At 40.7% G+C, this 24,579-nt stretch overlaps 1 protein-coding gene across 3 annotated transcripts in view; it reads right to left on the bottom strand.

Moving 5' to 3' along the window:
- Nucleotides 1-23,142, bottom strand: part of LOC129768551 (protein lines) — a 155,418-nt gene extending 132,276 nt beyond the window's left edge. For all 3 annotated transcript variants that reach the window (XR_008741687.1, XR_008741688.1, XM_055770279.1), the window contains exons 1-2: nucleotides 22,451-23,142; nucleotides 5,797-8,668 (exon numbers count right to left, since the gene is read on the bottom strand). Coding sequence is in view for 1 of the 3 variants with exons in the window: in XM_055770279.1 (XP_055626254.1) it covers nucleotides 5,798-8,503 (2,706 nt within the window). In the remaining 2 variants the exon portion in view is untranslated. The remainder of the gene's footprint in view (nucleotides 1-5,796; nucleotides 8,669-22,450) is intronic.
- Nucleotides 23,143-24,579: the final 1,437 nt, after the last annotated feature.

The following is a 24,579-nucleotide window of genomic DNA, read 5'->3' as shown; positions in this document are numbered from 1 at the left end:
AAAATATATAGTACGCAACGCCACTCACTCTGGTTATCTAGCCACGCATTATACGAGATGTTGGATACCAGTTAATGTATAAATGTGATCATTTTGATAACGCTTAACAGGATTAAATATAAAAATACCTTCTAATCAAATATAGCTGTAAATAGTACATTTAGGTAAATGTTACTTTCGAGTAAATGTTGCATTCGGAAAATTGTCGCATTAGGGTATTTGTCACATTCGGGTGAATAATATTCGAGTAGCTGTCGTTCGGTTAACTGTCTTTCGGGTAAATGTGACACAATAGTTTTCCCTCGGTGTTCCAGAATAAGGAGTGTATCGAAAAGTAGTCTTAACACGTTGAGCCCCGATTTTACATATTTTTATTTTATCATTTTGTAACTGTCAGTCTCAGCACTTTCCTACCAAAAAGCTTAGCATCGACCCCTAAGGACCGACGCTGGACTTAACGTGTTAAACTTTCAACAAGTTATTACGTTTTTTACAACTTTTGAGTATTATTCACCATGGGCAAAATAGAGGCTTTATTAGTCTTAGCACTATCAGTGATAGCAGCTCTATCATATGTAATTTCAAAATTGAGTTACATATCAAGAATTAATAGCGGCTGTATATCTATTATACATGCTATCTCAATCTTTATTGATAGAGATATAGTTTTCTGTCCTAGCTACTGGACCTGTATACTGACCAGGATTGTTATAGGAGTCCTAATCTTAGCTTGTATTCTGCTCTATTGGACTTACCATGAGTACAAGAAGAGAAATGCTATCCTTCTCAACAACAGTATTAATCACGAATATCAGACATTGGTACTGAGGTCAAGGACCTTAAGAAGGTAATTCCAGTTAATATATACTCCCTGTAATTATTGTATTTTATTACTCTTTTATCAGTCAAGCGTACCTGTACATTTATTTATTATATTGACAATAGGGCTCTCCCTAGTTGCTGCGCTTTTGCGCTGTTATTTAACAAAAAAAAACAGGAAGTGGGTTATATCTATGGTATAACCGCAACGGTGACGTAGGACTATCGTTGATTTAGTGATCATTTGTTTGAAGTCGAATCTGAATCCATTCTGAATGAATGAATAAATGAATATTTGGGGACTTCGAAAACGAGAGCGTTACGTTGGAGGTACAATGTTTTATGCATCCAATATTGGATACGAAAATATCCTACGGATATTATAAATCACAGAACCAAATGTAATTGGTCACAGTGTTATATGTTTAGAAAACATTAAAATAAACTCTTTCGCTTGCATGTTATTTTCAATGCCAAGGGGAACTGGCAGATCATTTTGCAGCAGCCATATCTTTCCGGATTCTTCCCGAAGTCCACCACCAGTGGTTAATGCTAACTCGATAACCACCTGTTAATTGCACTTGATTGAAAAATCACAAGACCAAATGTATTTGGTCGCAGCGTTATATGTTAGAAAACATTTAAAAAAAACTGTTTCGCATGAATGTATTCTTCAATTCCCAGGGGAACTGGCAGATAATTTTTCAGCAACGATAATATCTTTCCGTAATCTTCTCGATGCTGGATGGAATTTAAACGAAAGAAGTTCCGCACGTATTTATATGCGTGTGTGGCGGCTGCTTTTTTTTTTTTTAAATCTATATTATAGTGATTTTCAACTCATTTGGCTGGTTCGTCACTTGTACTTCCATTTTTGGAAGAATGTTGGGAGTGAGAATTGAACTCGTGACCTTCAGCATGAGAGGCATGGATGTTACCACTACGCCAGATCGCCTCCTCGCGGCTGCTTCGATATCTCAAATGGAATCGTTTTTCGGTGCTGATACTCTCTCGGTCGTCTTCTCTTCTTCTGATAAATCGGCTTTTCTGCGCTCTCTCACAGTTCCAAACAAATTGAATGCGTGTCAGGTCAGGCCAGGTGATGAATCCCTCGATCCCTCGCCGTCCAGCTCGTCCAGCTCGTTCCGCTAGTTCAGCTCGTTCAATAACGATGTTGTCTTGTCGATGTCCTCACGAAAAATGATTCCGTTTCACTACCAGTAAATCGCTTAAGTATGCTTTTTGTGCGTGATTGAATAGAGAGAAGGTGTGGTTTACGATGGCAATTTGGAAGGCAAACTAGAGGGGAATGAACTCTCTGAGTTTGAAACTTTCGGCGACTGAGCAATAATCGATTGAAAATTATATGTTTTTCGCGATGCGAAACATTTTCCGTTGCGCGCGCATACAATATTGGATACGAAAATTCTCTACTGATGGGGAAGAATTATTTTCAGAAGCTTTCCTGTTAATTGCGATTGATTGAAAAATCACAAAACCAAATGTATTTGGTTGCAGTGTTATATGGATAGAAAACATTTCGCATCAATGTATTTTTCAATTCCCAGGGAAACTGGCAGAGTATTTATCAGCAACGATTAGTTCTTTCCAGATTTTCCTCGATACTCGAAGCCCACCAGTGGTTAATGCTAACTCGATAACCACCTGTTAATAGCACTTAATTGAAAAATATTTGGTCGCAGTGTTACATGGATAGAAAACATTAAAATAAACTCTTTCGCATGAATGTATTTTTCAATTCCCAGGGAAACTGGCAGATTATTTTTCAGCAACAATTGAATCTTTCCGGAATTTTCTCGATGCTGAATGGCATCCAAACGAAGAGTTCCGCGCGTGTATGTGTGTGTGGCGGCTGCTCCGATCTCTTCCCGGGGAACCGTTTGTGGCATCACTCTCCTCCTGATGGCCTAAGGTGCACAAACAGGCTCTTGGTGACACCGTTCATCCGCGCTTTCATGATAAACGAAAAGCTTCACCACAACAGCGACAACATGCTCCCATCGCTGTTCAATTAGAACTGAGTGGATTTCCGAGCGGCACTCGCTTATATACCGATTGGTGATTTCAAAAGCCTGTTTCGAAGGCAATTTTAAGACTATTGGAACATGTTTCCGGATCAAAAAGTAACAAGTATATAACGCGTAGACATTTTATCTTTCGAATGAAGTGTTTATCATACCATTTCGTTCAGTTGTTTAGGAGCTATTAACGCTCAAAATCTTGGTCTCCGGCGTAACGCTTTCGTTTTCGAAACTTTGATTTTACACCCCGGTATAGAAATGAAAGACGTAGTCCTACGTCAAAAAAAAACTCAGCTCATGTCCAATCACTACAACCTAAACGCGCATCTCTATCGCATTGGGCTCGCAGCAAACAATCTTTGTGATTGTGGCGATGGCTACCACGACATCGAGCATGTTGTCTGGTTGTGTATCCGGTTCCATGCTGCTCGCTCTCAGCTCTCTAGAGCACTGAGAGCACAAGGCAGACAATCGGATATCCCCGTCCGGGATATCTTAGGTAGCCGTGATCCTGATCTTCTGCTTCATCTATACCTGTTCCTCAGAAACGCCGATGTCAATGTTTAATGATGTTTCCTTCGTTGTGTCCCTGTTTCATATCCCTCCTATCTGATCTATAAACTTTTACTTAGTCGCGGCAATACATACACACACTCTTTACAGATACACGGGCCAAAGGTTGTGCAGGCCACTGATGATTCAACAAGAGCCAAAGGTTGTACCGCTCATGACAACTCTACACGAGCTGATGATTGCGCCGACTAGTGACCATTCTATCCTGGATTCCTCGAGTCGAGAAGACGCACCACGCTAGATATGGGGTACATACTAGGGGGGCGTTGCTGATTAATGGTCAGCTGCATCCCAATAGGAAGTATCCCGTGTCGGGCACACGTACAGAGCATTGGAGACAGCAACATCCCAATTACGAGAACACTTGTAATACTAACTAATATAATAAATATTACTAACATTGATAATAAGAAAAATTGTCAAAATATTGAACTCCGGCCCCGTCAGGCTAACGCCATATGAGCCTTGATAAAAATATATATTTTGGAAAAAAAAAGGTTATTACTCACAAACGGGTGAACTTTTTTTATCGTGTAATCAAAGCACGCTTTGTTTACATGCCAAAAATCGAAACACAGGTAATTTAATAGCGTAAAGTTGTTTTCGAAATGTCGCGGATTGATTGGGAAACTAAAAAGAAAATTCTGCACAATTGGTGCACCGAAAAGGGTGTTGCATACCACAAAATAGCAAAAAAAGATGGAAGTTTGTCCATAATTACGAAGTTAAACGAATCGGCGCAAAGTTCGGTATAGAGCGTCCTTTCGAGGATCTCAGCAAAAGTGGACGAAAACCCGGAAGAAGTAATCACGAATTGGACCGAAAAGTTGTAAATTATATTCACAATAACAGGTCTGCATCTATTCGTGATTTGGCCACGATGTTCAAAACCAGTGTTGGGATGATTCAGCGGATTAAATAGAGACATGGTCTAAAGACTTACATATAAGCAGCGGCAAGATCGCGCTAAAACACGAGCTCGAAAGCTATATGAGCGCATTTTGAGCAATCCCAACCAGTGCATTCTCATGGATGACGAAACATACGTCAAAGAAGATTCCAGAACGCTGCCGACACCTCAATTTTATACCAAATCGATTGGAGAGTGTGTACCAATAGCGGATACGACTGTTGCGATAGAAACATTTGACCAAAAAGCCCTCGTTTGGCAAGCTATGCTCAAATTTATGTGGAAGAATGCTTGAAGAAGAGATTGCTTCCACTTTATAGAAAGCCAAGGTTCCTCCTCTATTCTGGCCGGATTTGGCATCGGCACATTATGCCAAATCACCTCTACAATGGTTTTCGGAAAACAACATCATGTTCGTCGAAAAAGACCTCAAACCACCTAACTGTCCCAAGCTGCGGCCAACTGAACGTTACTGGGTAATTGTCGAGGCCAAGTTCAAAAAGGTAGGTACATTGTATAAAAATATGTCAGAGTTCAAGAAGAATTGGTCTGCAGCGTCCAGAATATGCACAGAGACTACTGCGCAGAATTAGATAAGTGGAGTTAAATCTAAGGTTCGATCTTTTTTTAGAAATCAACAATAAGCTTGATTTTTTCATTTCATTGCTATGTAAACTTAATTTTATTTAATAAAATTCATTTTTGTAAACACTTTCTGAACGTTTTAAGTTTTATTTTGATGTTTGAAAGTATAAGACTACTTTTCGATACACTTCTTACTTCAGTAAGAAGTTCCATAACGCCACTCCAATAGCATTATGAGATGGTTTGAGTCGCCATAACGCCACTCCAATAGCATTATGAGATGGTTTGAGTCGCCATAACGCCACTCCAATAGCATTATGAGATGGTTTGAGTCTAATTCAATCTGTTTTCCAGGCGAATTAATCCACTAAACTGTCCTGAGCAACGTTTGATGATAATCTATTGGACCATGACGAAGTGCGAACTCTGGAAGAGCATCTTCAAAGTGAAGGATGGAAATGACATGCTCAGGAAGTTGAGTAAAAACGAGTAAAAGATACTGAACAAAAATCTCGACGAACTCATCTGGGCTAAATAGATTATATTACGTAATGGAATTTCCCAAAACAATTGGATTCTCGCTAGGTTTTCACGTTATTACACCTTCGTTGTAATGTGTATTTAAAATCAGTAGTTCCTTTTGCGTAGCAGAGAAACTCCAACAAATCCATTTCAACATTACTCATCTCCTCTTTCAAACATAATAATTTACTAATTCTGCTGTCTACAAAAATGCATTTTCACTGGGTTAAAACTAATGGACGTAAATCGGATATTCATCACAAGCCCTCTCAATAACAGACGTTAGCATCCCAACCAAGATACACACGTGTTGCTGCCACACAACCTATCTACTTTCGTACCCACCTCAGCTCAGCTCGTTACCCTCGTACAAACTCTCGCAGTTCTCGATTAGCCGCAGGATGGGTCCGATGTTGTACGGAAAGAGCGTATCCGCCACCAGCCGGCTGATCTGCAGCCGCAGGCTTATCAGCACCGTCATCACGCAATCCAGGATCACGTTGTTGCTGTTGTTGTTGATCACGATGTTGCAGCTGCGGATGCTCTGCAACAGGGTGCTCGCATTGCTGTAGCTGTTGTGCTGGTAATAGCTCAGACAGCTCTGGGTGAACATGGACCAGTTCTGGCGCACGTACTTCAGGAACCGCAGCAGGAACAGCAGGAAGCAAGTCTCCGTGCTGATAAGTAAATCCAGGAACAGATGGGTGATGTTTGGGCCAAGATTGGAGAACTCTATGAAGGTGTACACCGGGTTGAGAATCGCTATCAACTCGGGGAAGGCATTGTTCCGGAACGAGATTCCCGAGGTGACGTCCAGTGTGCACACCATCGCCTCCACTAGATAATCGTCCTGATCGTCGAACAGATGGATCAGAACCTTGCTGAAGTGACTGTCGGGATGAAATTCCAGCTGGGCTTTGAGGAAAGTTTCCAACTTTTTCACCACATCCCGAATGCTTCGTTCGATCATCTGAATCTCTTGCATGTCGAAATCGCTGCTGTCCACACTGGAATCGCTCGAGTCACAACGAATCTCTTTCACGATAACGGCCACCGCTTTCAACACCAATAGTGCCATTTTCTGCATCAACGTCCGGTCGTAGCACGAGGTACCGATGGGATTACCGGAAGCACTGTTGCTACTACTACTACTACCACTACTAGCATTACCACTACCATTATTGCCGGCAAGACTACCATCGTTCGTTCCACCGCGTCCATTCTTCTGCTCGGGCGATAGCCTGCTATTGTGATATCGGATGGCTTCCCCTTTGAAGCCAATGAACCCGAGCACGCTGGTATACGTCGATTTGGGCATTTTGTCCAGTATCCGATGGTCCTTCACCGACCGGACGACATTATGCGCCAGGCTACCAACTTCTTCGGGGATGAAATCTTGCAACGCCAACGTACTTCCGTAGCAGAGAGCCTCGTTGAACAGCGTTAGCATCTGCTTGTAGATGACGGAGTTCTTCGTGGACAACAGCAGCAGCTGGAAGTGATCCAGCTGCGAATGGAACGGTTGGGTGTCCACCACGGAGAGGTTCGCCTTCACGCTAATTATGCTCTCCCAAAGGCGCAAAAAGGTAAGGATGCAGGTCTCGGTAGCGATGGCCGTCTGACTTTGCGCATTCTGTGGCTGGGAAGCAGCCGGCGCTCGGATCATATGGCTGATATTCTTCACCAGCGCGGGCCACTTATTCCCGAGAATACTTATCGTCTCGCACTTGATTCTCGTCGTGTCGAAACTTTCCGAATCCGTCAGGGTTATGATATGGCATAATTGTTGTCCCGGACCTGCTGTGGGCCCAGGATGTTGCAGCGAGTGGTGTATGCTGGACTCCAGGGGCGTTGATCCCCCACTGTTGGGCGACGAAGAAGAGGGCGGTGTGAAAATATTCCCTGCAGTGGATTCGCTGTCGTACTGCTGGGAACCATAGTGAGCAGCGAAATAATTATTCTCCAAAGGCGGCGGGTGAAATGCTGACGAAGTGGATGCCTCTCCACTGCTAGTACTCGGACCCTGCCCGTGTGCTTCCTCTTCCAGCGGATGTTCCGTTTCGTCTTTCCACTCCACTATTCGCTTGATTATATCCAGGCTAAAATTGATTTTCTTCACCGCCAAAACATCCAGCTGGTTGAAATCAAACAAATTCACGACAATTTTCTCCAACCATCGATCATCCAAATCGTCCTTAATTATAATAAGAAACGAGGACAATATTCTTCCGGATAAATAATTGATAAACTTATTGTTATAGTTACATAGTCCGATAATCTCATCGATATTCATCGATATAAAGTCCATTTCCGGATGCTGACTCTCACTTCGAATCAGATAGTTGCACAAATCCATCACTCCCGAGCAAATGGTGCCCTTGATGTTCTGCTTCAAGTACGTATCGAAAAGCAATTGTACGTTGGACAGGTACTTCAATAGATATTCAAAGGGCCACTCAATAAGTGGCAGGAACTGTCTGACTGCTCCCTTGCCTTTCTCCGATCCTATCCCTCCTCCTCCTCCTCCTCCTCCATTAACATAGTACGACTGGAATGACATCAGCAGCACATTCGTTTCCACCCCGCAAAGGCACTGCTTCACAATCGCTTCCTGGAACAGTGCCTGATAATCCTGCACCTGCTTCGACAGCAAATCTTCATCAGTTCCACCTTCCACTGCGGTACCACCACCACCGCCGCCGCCGTCCAAAAGCTTCGTCGCGGAGAACCTCGACATCGACGATGACGACGTGGGTGGCGACGACGAAAGGGACGTCGAGCTGGAACATGTCGAAGCGACCAGCGAGGAACCGTTGGACGAGTTTCCACTCGAGCTGGCCGTGCTGCTGTTGATGCTTGTGTTGGCACGATCGACCACATCGATCGATTCGTCGTCGTTCTCGATGCGCTGCCGTTTGATGACTGGCTGCTCGTTGGCCGACGACGACGATGAAGACATAATACTGTTGCTCCCAAGCTCGCCACCGCCTTCTCCGTGAGTGGGCGCTAAGCCCAAGCCCTTCTTGGGTTCCTTCTGGTTTTGGAGAACCATGGAATGGGGCAAGCGCTTTGTTGAGACGGTGTGTCTCGTGGGATTGTTGCTTTCTATTCGGTAGTGTTTTATAAGGTGCAATTGTTACAGTTACAGTTAGCCACCAATCCTGCGAGATATATCGCTGTTGTATGCCGGCACGTCGTATAGATGCATTATCATAATCTGTAAAGAGGTGAAAAGTGAAAGTTAAAAGAAGTTTCCCGATAAAATTTTCATGTGTAGAATTTGAAAAAAGAAACGAAGTTATTACAAATTTTTCACTACTCAAGCCAACCAGACTAGTCATTGGCACTATCATCTCAGATTACAGTGCATTTTTTTAGATGTAAAAACATTAGCCATTCAAGCAACTTGAAATCTAAAAAAAAATTACTTATTTTTTTCAAGGAGGGCCAAATGTTTTTTTTTTTTCATTTCTTGACACAAAATTCTAACTCAAAAACTATAAGACCTGCAAAATTTCGGTCAAGGAATGAAATGTAGCAAATTACACTGGAAAAAAATTGAAATTGTTTTTTATTATAATAGAAAATAGCCCACACTGTTAGAATTACCTAGAACAATTGTGAACGGAACATAATTTGAATTCAAAATGAATCAAACTAAAATTAGGACAACTTGACGCCAAAACGATGATCCTTAAAGTGAAGGAGGAAGGAAGCCACAAATGGCTGCCACAATGCTGCTCACTTCTTTCATTTCCCTCTCTCGCCCCTCGTCCGATATTCAATAATTTTGCGAAACAGTGTGTAGAAAATGATCGTTTTCGCACACTTCCCATCAAGCAGCAATATCACCCAAACTCTAATCGATTATCGAAGCAAGATATTAAATTTTCTTCTGCCGTCGCAATGTATAATGAAAAACGTCGGAAAACTCGAGCTAGTGCACTGAAAGTTCAATTTTTATTTTTCAATTTTTCGCAATGGTTTTGTTTGTATTGGTAAAAGCAACGTTATTTTTTTTCGACACTGATGCCAGACAACATCATCGAAACAGCTATAAAAACCACCCAATAAAGTGTTATTCCTGAGTCATAGGGTTTCATGTCATGAAAATCAATAAAATAAAATTGTGTTGATCTTTCTTCTTTCTTTGTTTTTTTTTTCCAAAATATATATTTTATTAAGGCACATGTGGCACGACCTACATTCAATCCCTTGAACCATGCACTCGTCGAGACCTTAGGGATAATCGTGTGTAACCAACGACCGAACTCATCACCACTCCACATGCGCTGCCAACTTACGAGCGTATACTGACGAGGAATGTAAAAAAATTCATTATAAGCAATTTGCCTTTCAAAAAGTGTGCCTTCTGAAGCGTCCACCTTAGCTAGCAAGTCCGCTTTCTCATTCCCCGGAATCGAGCAATGAGAGGGAACCCATGCTAAGGTAATCTTGAATAATTTTTCGACCAAAACACTCAATAGTTGTCTTATTCTTGTTAGGAAATAAGATGAGCGTTTATCAACTTTCATTGAGCGGATTGCCTCTATTGAGCTGAGACTGTCTGAAAAAATAAAATAGTGGTCGATGGGCAATGTTTCAATGATCCCTAATGCGTAATATATCGCACCCAGTTCAGCGACATACACGGAACAAGGATCTTTGAGTTTGAAAGAGGCACTGGAATTTTCATTGAAGATGCCGAAGCCAGTGGACCCGTTTATGTATGAACCGTCAGTAAAGAACATTTTATCAGATCCAACTTTCCCATATTTGTCCGAAAATATCGACGGAATAACATTGGAGCGTAGGTGATCTGGTATTCCATGGATTTTTTGTCGCATGGACAGATCAAAAATGACAGAGGAATTGCAGAAGTATTGGAAGCAAACTTGGTTGGAGATGCCTGGTGAAGGGTGCACGTCGTGGGTAAGGTACTCATGGTATAAAGACATAAAACTTGACTGAGGAGTCAGTTGAAGTAGATTTTCGAAGTTATCAATCACCAATGGATTCATGATCTTGCAACGGATGAGAAATCTGTAGGATAATTCTGTGAACCGAAGAGTAAGCGGGGGTACTCCTGCCAAAACTTCGAGACTCATCGTATGTGTCGAATGCAAACACCCCATGGCTATACGCAAGCAACGATATTGTATTCTCTCCAGCTTGAGAATATGAATCCTGGCAGCTGATCGGAAGCAAAAACTGCCATATTCCAACACTGATAATATCGTTGTTTTGTACAACTGAATGAGGTCTCCTGGATGGGCACCCCACCATGTTCCGGTAATTGTTTGGAGAAAATTGATTCTTTGCTGGCATTTCTGTTTCAAATACGCAATGTGTCTCCCCCAGGTACACTTAGAATCAAAATATACACCCAGGCATTTGAAAAGTGAAGCTGGAATTGGGCGGGTTCGTGCTTCCTAGAAAAAACGACCATTTCAGTTTTCTCCGTAGAGAATTCGATACCCAGCTTGAGGGCCCACGTGAACAGATTGTTCAGGGTATCTTGCAACGACTTTTGCAGAACGACGGGATTAGTACCCGTGATGGAAATAACTCCATCGTCTGCAAGTTGTCTCAGCGTGCAGTCTCTAGTTAGACAATCATCTATATCATTGACGTAAAAACTGTACAAGAGGGGCTTAGGCAGGAGCCTTGTGGTAGGCCCATAAAACTGTATCGAGAAGATTTCAAGCTGCCATGATTGAAAAACATGTGCTTTTCTGACAGTAAATTGTACAGGAATTCAGAATTGGTGAAAGTCCACGATTATGAAGTTTCTCTGAGAGAATTTCCATGGAAACTGAATCAAATGCCCCTTTGATATCGAGAAAAACGGAAGCCATTTGTTCTTTGCGAGCAAATGCGATTTGGATTTCAGAAGATAGCGCGAGACAATCATTTGTCCCTTTACCTCGGCGGAAGCCAAACTGCGTATTTGACAGCAAATTGTTCGTTTCGACCCACTTGTCCAAACGAAGTAGAATCATTTTCTCTAACAATTTACGAATACAGGATAACATTGAAATCGGCCTATACGAGTTGTGATCGCTAGCCGGCTTGTTGGGTTTCCGTATGGCTATCACTCTCACTTGTCTCCAGTCATGCGGGACAATATTCAGCTCCAGAAACTTGTTGAACAAGTTCAGCAAACGCTGTTTTGCCAAGTCGGGAAGTATCTTCAACAAGTTGAATTTAATCTTGTCCGACCCCGGAGCTGAATTGTTACATGAGAGAAGGGCAATTGAGAATTCCACCATCGAAAAATTCTCATAATCGCTTTGAAGTGGAATGTCGCGTACGACGTTTTGGGCAGGAACGGTGTCGGGGCAAACCTTCCTTGCAAAGTTAAAAATCCAACGGTCAGAGTATTCCTCACTTTCGTTTGTATGGTTCCAGCCACGCATTTTCCTAGCCGTATTCCAAAGAGTGCTCATAGCGGTCTCCCTTGACAAACCATTGACGAACTTCCACCAATATCCACGCTTTTTTGCTTTAATCAAACCTTTTAGTTTGGCTTCTAGAGCTTGGTACTTTAGAAACCATTCCACTAATCCAGTTTTCCTGAATTTTTTGAAAGCGGATGATTTTTCAAGGTAGACCTTTGAACATTCCTTGTCCCACCAAAGTGGTGGAGGACGACGTCGGAAAGTGGTAGCCGGTACACGTTTCTTTTGAGCTTGAAGTGCGCTTTCGTAAATCAAACTCGATATAAAGTTATACTCTTCGAGTGGAGGAAGTTCATGCATTGAAACAATTGCTTCAGATATTATATCCGCAAATGTTATCCAGTCAATATTCTTCGTGAGGTCATACGAAATATTGACTGACTCACGAGAGCTTGATTCATTAGCGATCGATAAAATTATTGGTAGGTGATCACTACCGTGGGGATCTTGGATTACCTTCCACATGCAATCCAGGGATAACGAAGAGGAGCATAAAGATATGTCCTGCATGCTTGCCCGTGCAGGAGGGTTGGCTATTCTGGTTGCTTCCCCAGTATTCAAAACTGTCAATTTGAAGTTGTCGCACAGATCATAAATCAAAGTGGTACGGTTGTCATCGTAAAGTGATCCCCATGCTGTTCCATGGGAGTTGAAATCACCTAAGATTAACCGCGGCTCCGGCATTGCCTCGATAGTATCAAAGAACTGATGGCGGCCTACCGTAGTTCTGGGAGGGATATATATCGAAGCAATGCAGAGGTCTTTGCCATTGATTTGTGTCTGGCAAGCAACAACTTCAATGCCTGTCATCGATGGGAGAGTGACTCTATAGAAGGAGTGACATTTTTTTAATCCCCAATAGTACGCCACCAAACGAGTCATTTCGATCGAGGCGAATAATGTAGAAATCATGGAAATTCAGTTCGTCGGCTGAAGAAAGCCATGTTTCACAGAGGTAAAATACATCACAGTTAGAGTTATGAACTAAAAATTTAAATTGATCTAGTTTAGGGATGATGCTTCTGCAATTCCACTGTATTACAGTGGTCAATTCCTTGACCTCTTGCACTGAATCAGGCATCGAGGGAAATGAACGCTGCTAAAAAGGCACATTTTTCTTTCAAGAATTTTCTCACTACCGGAAGCAAACATAATACTATGCTTTTAAGAGAGTCATTAATATTCAAAGCATTCAAAATGTTGTCCACCAGATCAGAAAGCGCAAACAAGCCAGGTTGTGACTGTTGCTTTGACCGCGAAAAAGGAACAGACGTATTGGGTGTTGTTCCGGAACGTGCTGAGGACCCCTGGTTAGTAGAAGAACCGTGTAAACCAGGAGGTACTCGCTTCGGTCTATTTTCAGCACGTTCGGTTCGAAGCTTCAATCCAACTTGGGAAATTTCGGACTTCTTACTGGGGAGTGATGGAAAAGTAGTAATTTTCCTTTTCCTGATGGCACCCTGCGATGTACCAGAACTTCCCGCATTGGGAGCGTCAGCGACAGGCTCGTCGTTCTGCAGGAGGGAGTAAGGATTGTCCTGCGTCGTTGGCACGGAATTCTTAAGCATTTCTGCATAAGTCCGTTTTGAAAATTCCTTTAAGGAACGCTTGATTTTTTCCCCTCTTTGTATGTACACCGGGCATTGAGAAAGATCATGGGGGGCCCCGTCGCAATGAAGACACTTGCGCTCTTTTGCGCAAGAAGTCCCATCATGACTCTCTCCACAATCTGCGCAACGCTTTTTGTTGCAACAGTAGACGGCCGTGTGACCAAGTTGCTTGCAGTTGTCACAACTCATTACCCGGGGTACAAACAATCGAACAGGTAAACGAAGCGCATCTATCGAAACGAAGTTTGGAAGGGCTGAGCCCTCAAAGGTTACTCGAAAAGAATTTGTCGAACTGAGAACTCTCTTATTATTTATAATAGATACGGATTTCAGTTGGTCGCATGCAAGAATCTTCACAGTTTTAAGCGAAGAGTTCTTGAAGCGACCGGCTCCATCCTTGAGTATATCATTTCGGGTCAAACCCTTTTCGGTGATTACGCCGTCGATTTCTACGTTACGACAGGGCACGTATACGCGATACTCAATCGCAAAGAGATCGCAACGGGTTATATCATTTGCTTGGGTCCGGCTGGAGACGACAACTCGTAATTTGTCTGGCCCCATCCGAGTAATCTCGGTAACATCTGAGAAGTTTTTTGTCAGCTCTTTAGATATGCGAATAACATTGAGGGGTTTGGATTTTCGCCTAAAGTACACAATGAATGGGCCTTTGGAGCCCTCAGGGTATACTTTTTGACGAAAATCCAGTTTTTCTTCATCCTCCTCATCATCAGAAATTACGTTTTCTATTCCAATTTCTACTTCATCTTCCGGTTCTTCAGGGGGTTCCGTATCAGAGATATACGTTGGCGTCGTTGCGGGATCCTCCCCGCCTTCAGCCATAGTAATAAATTTCGTCAACTGTTCGATATGAACAGAATTTATTGGTAATAAAAAAAAAATTAAAAAATAAATATAATGAGATAAACTTCTATTTTAGTTACAGTAGAAAATTATAGTTATTCAAACTAATTTTTATTAAATTAAATTCAAAAATGAAAAAAGTTCCAACAAATGTTCAAGTGCAATATATATGAAGATGGTCACCCTAATGCCAACGCTTGATGATTACGTAAACACCCAGCGAAACAATGGTATTTGTTATGCACAGAAAGTGGAAGAAATGATAGAAAGGAGAAGAAAAGAAATAAACTTCTACTTGCCGCTGCGGTGTGACGTATGTGATCTGTTGAATGGATCCTCAGTGTCTCGATCGTACACCACTTATTTGGTTGATATTCACCACGCTTGCAAGCGCGCCGGATGAAAAAACACAATAGAATCGATGTGAAAAAAACACCTCTTTCGGATCGAATGAAGAATGCGTCCGATAAGCTTGCAAGTGAGCGAACGAATCAATTGTTTGAATTGTGAATTGTTTTTAAGAGGCTTTAAACTTTGAAGTTCATTCGCCTCTATTGTGTTGATATCAATACAATTATTACACCCAGGTTTTTTACGCGGGGGATACGTACCTCGTAAAAAAACCGCGTTAATTCGAAAATCCGCGTAAAAAAACCATGTCACCTAATGGTAGATATGGAATGGGACTATCTTTACGTAGAACGGAAGTAAAAAATTGAGTGTTACTCGCTTCCGAAAACCCGGAGGAAAAAATTACTGCAATTTCGTTGGTTACTGGTAGCTATAGTTCGGTTTTCCCCACGAATGAGGTCATCTGCTGTTGCTAGAAGATTCCCTAGTAATTTGTACACTTTGTACACTTTGTACATTTGTACACCACTGTTAGACCGTCCAGAGCTAAGTAGACAGGGAAAGACATTCACGAATCGCTGCCCGTAAAAACCCCGTCCCGTTGTACCGCCCGGCGACTCAACACCGCCCGTTACTCAACACCTAAAATCCACCTAAGAATCGTGTTAAAGTTCGGCACTAAGCACTAAGCTCCGTTACAAGCACTAGTTACCATAATTTGCCTTGAGGGAACATGAGAGAAAAAAGTGAGCTGGGGGGGAGATGTGACATTGCACTGGTCTTTTTTTTACGCGGGTACCGCGTTAATTGGAAAATCCGCGTAAAAAAACCGCGTTAATTGGAAAATCCGCGTAAAAAAACCGCGTTAATTGGAAAATCCGCGTAAAAAAACGCGTTAATTGAAAAATCCACGTAAATAAACCTCGTAAAAAAACCGCGTAAAAAAACATGGGTGTATTTTTATGTTTGAGGGCTGTCCACATACCACGTGGACAATTTTAGGGGGGGGGGGTGTTGTTAGGCGATATGAAAATGTCCACGCTTGTCTACACTGAAATCCATATTCTAAAAATAACTCACGTAAGCTGTGAGCGACCGAGCTATTTTGTATGATCCTATATCTTTTAGAGTTGCGGGCTATGCATAGACGTTCGTAGCTCGAACCTATAAACCTATAAAACCTATAAAAAATGAGCGATTCCATAGTGGTTAAGTTTCCATGATATCACACGTTACAGCCAAAGTATGACCTCACTTCAAGGGATATAGTACTACTGTACGAATTTTGAAACCCGTTTTTCTCGATACCGTGTTTTTCCAACTGATGGCAGGGTTGCCAACTATAATTTGAAAAAAATCAGGAAGAATGAAAATAAAAATCAGGATAAATCAGGATAGTTTAAATTGGGTTGTCCGAAAAGTTAATGTCGATTTTTGGGAAAACAAAAACATAATTTTCAATCAAAGCATTACAATTCAATTTTAGATCCATAGTTCTGCTTCACAATCTTTCGCCATCTTTCACACAGCTTAAATATTCTATCCTCGCAGAACATGTTTGCTTCCTCGTCGAAAACTGCTGCGAGCCATACATGTGAGAAACAGGTTGCTTGGTAGTAGCTCATAATATAGAATTCATTCCAAATTCCACCAGAAACAGAGTATATCTTCCTTCGGGCGAAGACCGGATATGTAAAAGGATTAATAAGCATGGTATAAATTCTCGCTTAAGCGGAAACGCTAGTGTTTCGCCTGATTTTTTGATCGTTTACATTTTTTTCCGAAAAACGTAGAGCATCACTACAGTCAATTGCAGAGAAATCAATATTGAAATTTTCACTGAATTCATAATCCATGCTTTGGAATGAATCTTTACTCAACAAATGAGGAAAGCATATCAACAGTGGAAAACTAGTTTAATTTTTCCTAATTTTATTTAGTACGGTTATAGAAATATTTACCATTGTCCCATCATTAAAATTTATTCTACTTTGAATCAGACGATCAAATTACATATAGAATCTTTTTATATTGACTGTGGATTCAAAAATTTTCTCTTCAGTAATTTTACACTCTGAAACGTATTCCTACATTAATAACTCTGGGGATAATTATACATGCACATTATCCTAAATAAAGCAATATTGTTCCTCAAACTTAATCTCGTTGTAATTTCATAAATTCGTCAGAAGATCTGGTTTCATCAAATTTTCTAGCACTGCTTTGGGAAGCCACGAAACAATTGAGGGTAGAGATAAAAAAGATTAAGTACACAGTTTAACTTATTGTAAGATATATACAAGTGCGAACCGAAGAACTATCATGACAGAAAACTTTGGCATGGAAAACAGTATATTTATTGCGAATAATGTAAAGAGTACAAAAATCAGGAAAAATCAGGATCATTTCAGGAAAATCAGGATAAATTGAGTGTTCGTCAGGATATCAGGGAGCATGCTAAAAAGTCTGAAAAATCCTGAAAAATCAGGAAGGTTGACATCTCTGACTGGTGGTATCAATATCTTAGAATCTACTCGACCGATTTGGCTGAAATTTTTTATCAGCCTGTAAAAATAGATTATCTAAAGCGTTACATAGCCTTTTGATATCTCATTTTTTTAGAGCTTCTAAACAGCGATTTTTTATAAAAAAATAACACATTTTCAACAAAAATGGCCGCCATCTCGACAATTTTTCAAATTTTTAAAAACCCCTAAGTAACCCTTTGGTATTGTCCTAATGTTTCAAAATATTCATTGGAATTTGTTCTACGAACCGATGCCACCAGCAAGTTCTTCAGAACCGATACCACCAGCAAGATACCAATTTTCAGACAGCATCTACGCATCCAGCTGTCAACATACTTCTTCAAATATACCTTAAACAATAACTAAAATACCCGAGCTCTTCACTTTATTCGTAACATTCGAAAAAAATCCAAGAAAGTTCATTATTTTCCGACCTTCCAGTCAGGGGTCCCCCCTAAAAGGGAATTGAAAATTAAATGGAATTTAGGCGCAAATCAATTATTTCCTTAATTATTTTAATTTAAAAAGGAAAAATGTCCACGTGGACAAAGGCAAGTAGGGGTATGGAAATGTCCACGCTTGTCCTCGGAGGGATGAGTCTAAAACCGTGCTTTTCCTGTCCGCGTGGTATGTAGACAGCCCCTTAATGGGTCTATAATGTAAGTTTTAGCAACTTTAACATTTGTAAAGAAAATTGTATTGCAGAGCTCGGAACATTGCCATGGCTGCCTCTGCTGTCAAAAATAGTAAACGGAAAAATTACATTCCATTACATTCAATCAACATGCCTCGGCCAACGAAGAGAAGGGTTAAAGCTTACCGACGTGAATATTGAAAAAAAAATACGATCAACGAAGGAAAATATTGAGGAATTATCAACTATAATCAACTGATAGATGGTCTGCTTTGGTCCCCTCAAACACCTTGGTTTTTTCCATGCTATTTTTATGCCCTGGAACATTCCTTCAGTCTCAATGGCTATGGTATAAGTGGAAATTCACTTTCAAAAGAGCCCCAATTCGTATGTGTTTTAAATTTGCTCATGTTACGCTCGCGTATAGAATTTTCAGAATTTTACTTCATATGCAAATACACCTTCTATATTTATTTATATTCGCCATTGTTCATCGGGACACATCGTTCTTACATTTTACTTTAGTATTGAATTGTTATTTTTTTCAAATTAGTATACACTAAGACTCATGTCAGTGAAGCGCCACACAGTCTGATAAGTGAATTGATCTATTTACGTGTGCTTTGCTCTTCTCTCACAAATATTATTATCCCATGAATACACGTAGTTTTACCTATACTACTAGAATGGCTTCGTTCCACCTTCAACTTAATGCAAGCATTCATTCCTTTGGATTTATCCCGATGAGTTCGTTCCAAGTTATATGCACCGAATACCGTTCACCCGAGCGTTAGCGAGCGTCGGACGGCATACGTTTACCTAGTACCTTTGCCCGGTTAATTTTTCATTCATATTTCAATGCAAAAATTTACCGGGCAAACGAAGGATTACAGGTTTGCTTGCGAGAGGCCGCTGCTTCCGACGGCCGGTCGTCGGCCAACTCGGATTGCAACTCCTCAGCGGCTTGGGGCCGCCTCAGTTCCTTATTCTCGTTACATCGGAATTTTCACGTAAACACCTTAATGTTCAATAATTACAGAAAATGATTCCTTCTTTGAAAAACTAGAAGGGGGCGCAAGGTGGACGTAGGACCACCGTTGGCTTAGCAATCAATAAGTAACAAGCATATAGCTGTTAGAATTTAATCTTTCGAATAGAGTGATTATCACACCACTTCGTTATGCCGGAAAAGAAATATAACCGCTCAAAGGAGAAATCGATTCCGCCTCGGAAATACCCAACACAAATAATGCCCCCTCTTCAACATCCGACAATTGGAATCATCAGTCGATAGCGGCATTCGTGAGCATTCGATAATAGAACTACTGAAATGGGATTGGGACTACCATTCTCATGTCACTTCGCAATCACAAATAAATGGATTTCCTCCTCTTTTTCTTTTTTATGTTAAATTATAGAGGCTTGAAACATTTGCAGTTCATTCGTCTCTAGCCCTGAGAAGGGCCCTCGGGGACAACTCAATCCAAACCTCTTCTCCACCTGCCTTGACAAAGACACTTCATTGTCGTTTGATGATCCTCAACAAACCGTAACCGCTTCAGTAAACATCAAACGACGTTCTTGAAATGGATTTCCGAGCGGGTACCAGTTTATATATGAATGTGTGATTTAATTGGCTTGTTTTCAAAGAAATTTTCTAGGGGGTCTCCGTAGCCACATTGGTTGCGCGTTCGCTTAGTAAGCGATCGATCGTGAGTTCAAAACTCAGGGCCCCCATTGACCATCTTTGTGTTGTTACAGAATAACTACGTCCATGCAACAATCATCAGCGATGGAGATCGATCCACGGTCGAAATAAGATCGATTCATCCATACAACTGCTCTGCTCTGCAAGAAACATCGGGCTGCTGTTCTATAAATAACTCAACAATGGATCAACGACTGTCTCCGCTGTCCAGTCTTAACTGGATAATGGAAGAACAGATAGAAAACTCTTACGCCTAAATGGCTACTGTGTAAATGTGTACCATTTGCAATGGTATAGAAGGGAATACTCTACGCCAAAAAATGGCAACTGTGTAATGTGCTAATTATAGATGTGATAAATATGTGACATGTACACGATTTAAATTCGGCTCTGTTACAGCTAAAATGCTAATGAGCCTAAAATAAAAAAAACAAAAGGGATAAAAAAAAAGAAATTTTTAATCTATTGAACAAAGTTTATGGGTCAATAATTAATGAGTATATAACTCTTAGCCATCTTTCTAATAAAGTGATTACACTACCACTTCGTTTAGCTGGAAAAGAATTATTAACGCTCGAAGCAGTAATCGACTTCTGCTCGAAAATATCCAGCACAAATCATACCCCCTCCCCGCTAATTAGAATCATCGTTGTGACATTCGTTTAAAACTTCTGCTTCCACAAACAATATGGGTTCTTTGATACGGTGAAATATTCTCTACATAATATCAAACATTTCATTTTCTCCGGTATCAAATTCATAGCCAATGTCCTCATTTGCAAACAATCTGCATCGAATTGTCATCCACACTTCGTTTTACGCTAAAGGTTCGGTCGGCCCGACTGCAGAAAGTTTTATTTCATTTTTTATTCATCGCCGTCTCCAACCGTACAGACTAAATAAACTAGAAATGGGTTATATCTGTTCTATTACCGCAAGTAGGCAGATTCTGTTATATCTGTTATATTACGTATATTACGTAGGAGGCAGATTAGCAGCAGATTAGTAACAGATGTCCTTGAGTACGATTGCATCACTGTAACCGAATGTGCAAATCTTCTTCGCTCGACCACAATTACAATCAAACATTTCTTCATGATCATTCCATGCAAAAGCAAAACAGAAACTGATACTCTTGGATACGATTGCATTACGGGAACCGAGAAATGTGAAACTTCCGAATGAGTTAATAATGATATAGCACCTTCATCTACTCACACTTTCACTTCTCCATGCGGCACTTTTGACGTAGGATTACGTCTTTCGGGAACATATTGGGGGTACAATTTATTCAGTCATTTAATAATGGGTTGATGAGATTTTTGCACCAAACGATTTCTGCACTCCATAACAATTTTTTAAATCAAGGTGGGTAGCGTGATTTGATCGCAATTGACACTATCGCCAGGTAGCTAATTCGATGTTAGCGCTACGATGATGATGTCTGAGAAAACCACCAACAAAACGAAGTCGGTTTGTGTTTGCCATGTGCTCTTCATGTCTAATGATATTTGAGGCTGGACCGGAAAAAAGTTCTGCTTGTGGTCATGTTATTGGAGGCTGCGAAGTCGATAAGTCTTTGGCTCGTGGATGCGCGCTAAACCTGCCAATTACTGGTCTGAACTATTTCTCTTGGCCGACCCAAGCGTTTAAATAACTCATGGCACCATCGATACTTCCCAAATGGGGACTGTGGACGTTGGAAGCTATTCCCAGCTTGTGTGTGTTAAGGCAGCTGGTGATTCGCTCAATCTTTTTTTACTTACAGTGTAAATAAAAGATATTGAATTCAATAGAATTCGTAGTGCTCCATTCAATCATTAATTAAAGTTCGAATGTTCAAAATCTTTGCAAAAAAAAAAACTCAACTTCGGGCGAGACGAGGTTCACCGGGTCTGTTGGTAAAGAATGGGGATGGAAAATCTAATTAAGCTATTGATAGAGTTAAACAGTTCAGTCATTGAACCAATATCTTTCAAAACTATATATCAAAGAATAAAGAAGAATAAAGTAACTCTTGGCATGGAAATAAGGTATGCACTCTAATTTCGAAAAATTCTTCAAAAATGGCTTCATTCGTGATGAAACGTAGTAGTTTTCATTTAATTTTAATTTTCTATGTTTGTTTCAGTTAAGCTTCAATTTTAGTTAATCCCTATTTTTTTGACATGTGAAGAATTGATATGCATTTTCTCTAACTTGACAACGAATCTTTGAGCTCCGCTAAATTTCCGCAATAGGCAACAACGCTGAACAAATGAAGTTTTGAATCGATTGATAGAAATCTAAGTATTGTTGAAATAAGGAGAAATTTGTTCTACCTTCAATCAACAAAAAAATCTTCTAGAAAAGAGATATACCAATAAGTGTCTTTCGTTTGGGAAACAAAGTTTTTTATATAAAAATCCTTTTCTGTGAAGAAAAAAACGTCATAACCGGCAAAATTCCTGCATAAATCCGAATAAAGAACTATATCAAACGTACATACATTCGGTTCGCAGCGGTATACCACACGCAAAACCGATCCCACGGAGAACAAGGGTAATGAAAATACAAAATTCTCCGATACCCTCACATCCACACCATTTTTCTCATCTTCCTATCTCTATTTTATTCTTACCGGAAGCTATCAAAATTCTTCTCACCGCTTATGCGAGAGGAAAAGTTCTGCCATCGGGATACCCACAAGATCATCATCTCGCTATTGGCGTGATTGGAATTCTTAAAATCAAAAATGGAGAGCAGTAGCGAAAACCCAAACAAAAACATTAGAATAATACGCGTTGTCTCGCAGACAAAATCAATTACAACGCCTTGCTGCCAACGTCCCAATAAATACTCACCGTCAAAATAAATTTCATTCAGTAGAAGATGCGAAGACAGAAACGGCGAAAAAATGCTCCAATCCAACCCGGGCTCTCGATCGGCGACAATAGCAGCAGCAGCAGCAGCAGAAAGCAAGGAACATACGATCCCGGAGAATACGTGCGTTTTTTTTGGATGCTCGAATGTTTGTGTTCGTAGAGCGCACACCATCAACCACGGTGTCAGTCAATACAGCAAATGAAGAGTAAACTCGTTTTTTTTCACTGTGTAGGTAACTGTGTAAGTGTCAAAACCAGTAGCACTTTTCAAAATAAGCACAATTTTACGCGCAACCTAACTTCCAATATTATTCCAAAAACATCACTCCAGTTAATATCAGCCGACACGCAAAAAAAGCCATCACTTTTTACCAAATTTACACTAAAACATTCCACAAAATCGATCGTGCTCCCGAACTTGCGGGAATCTGGAAGCTTTTCCACTTGTGAGCTGGTGTGTTAGTGAAACGCTACTTCTACCTTTCGCAGCACCCAGCTCGAATATACACTATTTGTAGCACGTTTCCACCAGCCAATTATGTTTCGCAACGAACTATTGCTATTCACTGCCGATAATAGGTGATTTTCACGAATTCTAATCTTAGAAATATTACAATTTTGCGTAAAACTGAAGAACGGCAACTAGACACACACGATTTTTTACTAAAATGGCGACCTTCAATGACATCCAATGTTGGTGTAGACTGGCCAGGAGCCCCCGCTGCTAGGCAGAGATGCCAGGCATGTCACATTTTGAAGACTGTGAAGACATCTAATTTAGTGTTAACGTTTCTAAAAATTCGAAGACATTTACAGATTTTTGAGTCGTATGACAAATGAATAAAAGCATAATTGTTCCTGAATTGAAGCTTGGTTGTTTGTTCTGGTATTTATGATTTTAATATTGAGTTGACTTTTTAACATACTTTTATATGATGATCATTCAAATAAATGTCTTCACGTTTGGCATCATGGTTCTACTGGCAGACAGATATGTCCAATCGGTCAAAGTAGAGCATCGATGGTTGAAGGCAGCGGGTTTATGGTCTAGGTGAGGCCGTTTCGTCACTAAGTTGGTTAGGGGAGCGGTATACAGTACGGAAGAAAGCAGAAGGGGAATTATTTGCTTGTAGCGTGAAAGAAACAGACTGATCACGAGCGAGCTTCGGCAATAGCTTATTGTGTTTTGTTTACAAACAAAACACAGTAGACTTCCAAGATGGCTGAAGAGTGGTTTTAGCAAGTTGGCCCACCTTAGGATATACTTCTAGGCGCCTTGGCTGCCTCTTGAATAAGTGCACTAAGAAAAAGAAGTAATGAATATCAAGATGTTGAAACGATAGATGTTTTGTTCTTGACAGTTTCAGGAGTAAACAAAGACATGAGACGAGTAGCGAGACGTAGCTTTCAGATTTATTCATTTATTGTTTGGTTGTGTGGTTATGGTTTTATATCAACTTGCTGAGGAAAATAAATGAAGGAAACAACATTGTTGAAGATGCCATACCAGCTGCTACATGTTTCTTTCATTCCGTTTGAGAAACGGAAAAATCTAAGGGGCTGTCCACATACCACGTGTACAACTTTAGGGAGGGTAGGGGTTATGAAGCTGTCCACGTTTGTCCATGGTGAGAGGGGTGGAGGTACAGATAATTTCCACGTGGACACATAAAGTGATTTCTTTCAAATACTTTACGTCTGATCTATAAGTTTTTCGTTTCTAATTTATTCAACCAATTCAGCAGTTACTGGTACTGTGTAGAGATGCTAACAAACTGTTAGTATTGTTTAATTAGAAATGCTCCACATTGTTTTCTTCAGCTTCCGTTTGCCGTTCTTGTTGCAAATCGTGACAACAATTTTAAGTGGAAAAAATTGGGGAAAATTAACAAAAACCATCAGCTACTCGCAAAGCCGGCTTTTCTCGAAGAGAGCCATGTTTTGTGTCTGGTGGTATTGGAGTAACGTGCGACCAACAATTTTGGAATTTGGCTGGAATGCGCTTTTCCACTCACCGTATTCACCGGATATAGCACTTTGGATGAATTTATTTTTCAAGTTTACCTTTCCTTGAAAAAAATGCCTTTTGCGCAACTTTTTTCCCCATA

Source organism: Toxorhynchites rutilus, chromosome 2 (assembly GCF_029784135.1).
Source record: "Toxorhynchites rutilus septentrionalis strain SRP chromosome 2, ASM2978413v1, whole genome shotgun sequence".
In the NCBI taxonomy this organism is placed as follows: domain Eukaryota; kingdom Metazoa; phylum Arthropoda; class Insecta; order Diptera; family Culicidae; genus Toxorhynchites; species Toxorhynchites rutilus.
Note: the sequence above shows the minus strand (reverse complement) of the source record. Positions and strands in the feature narration are given on the sequence as shown.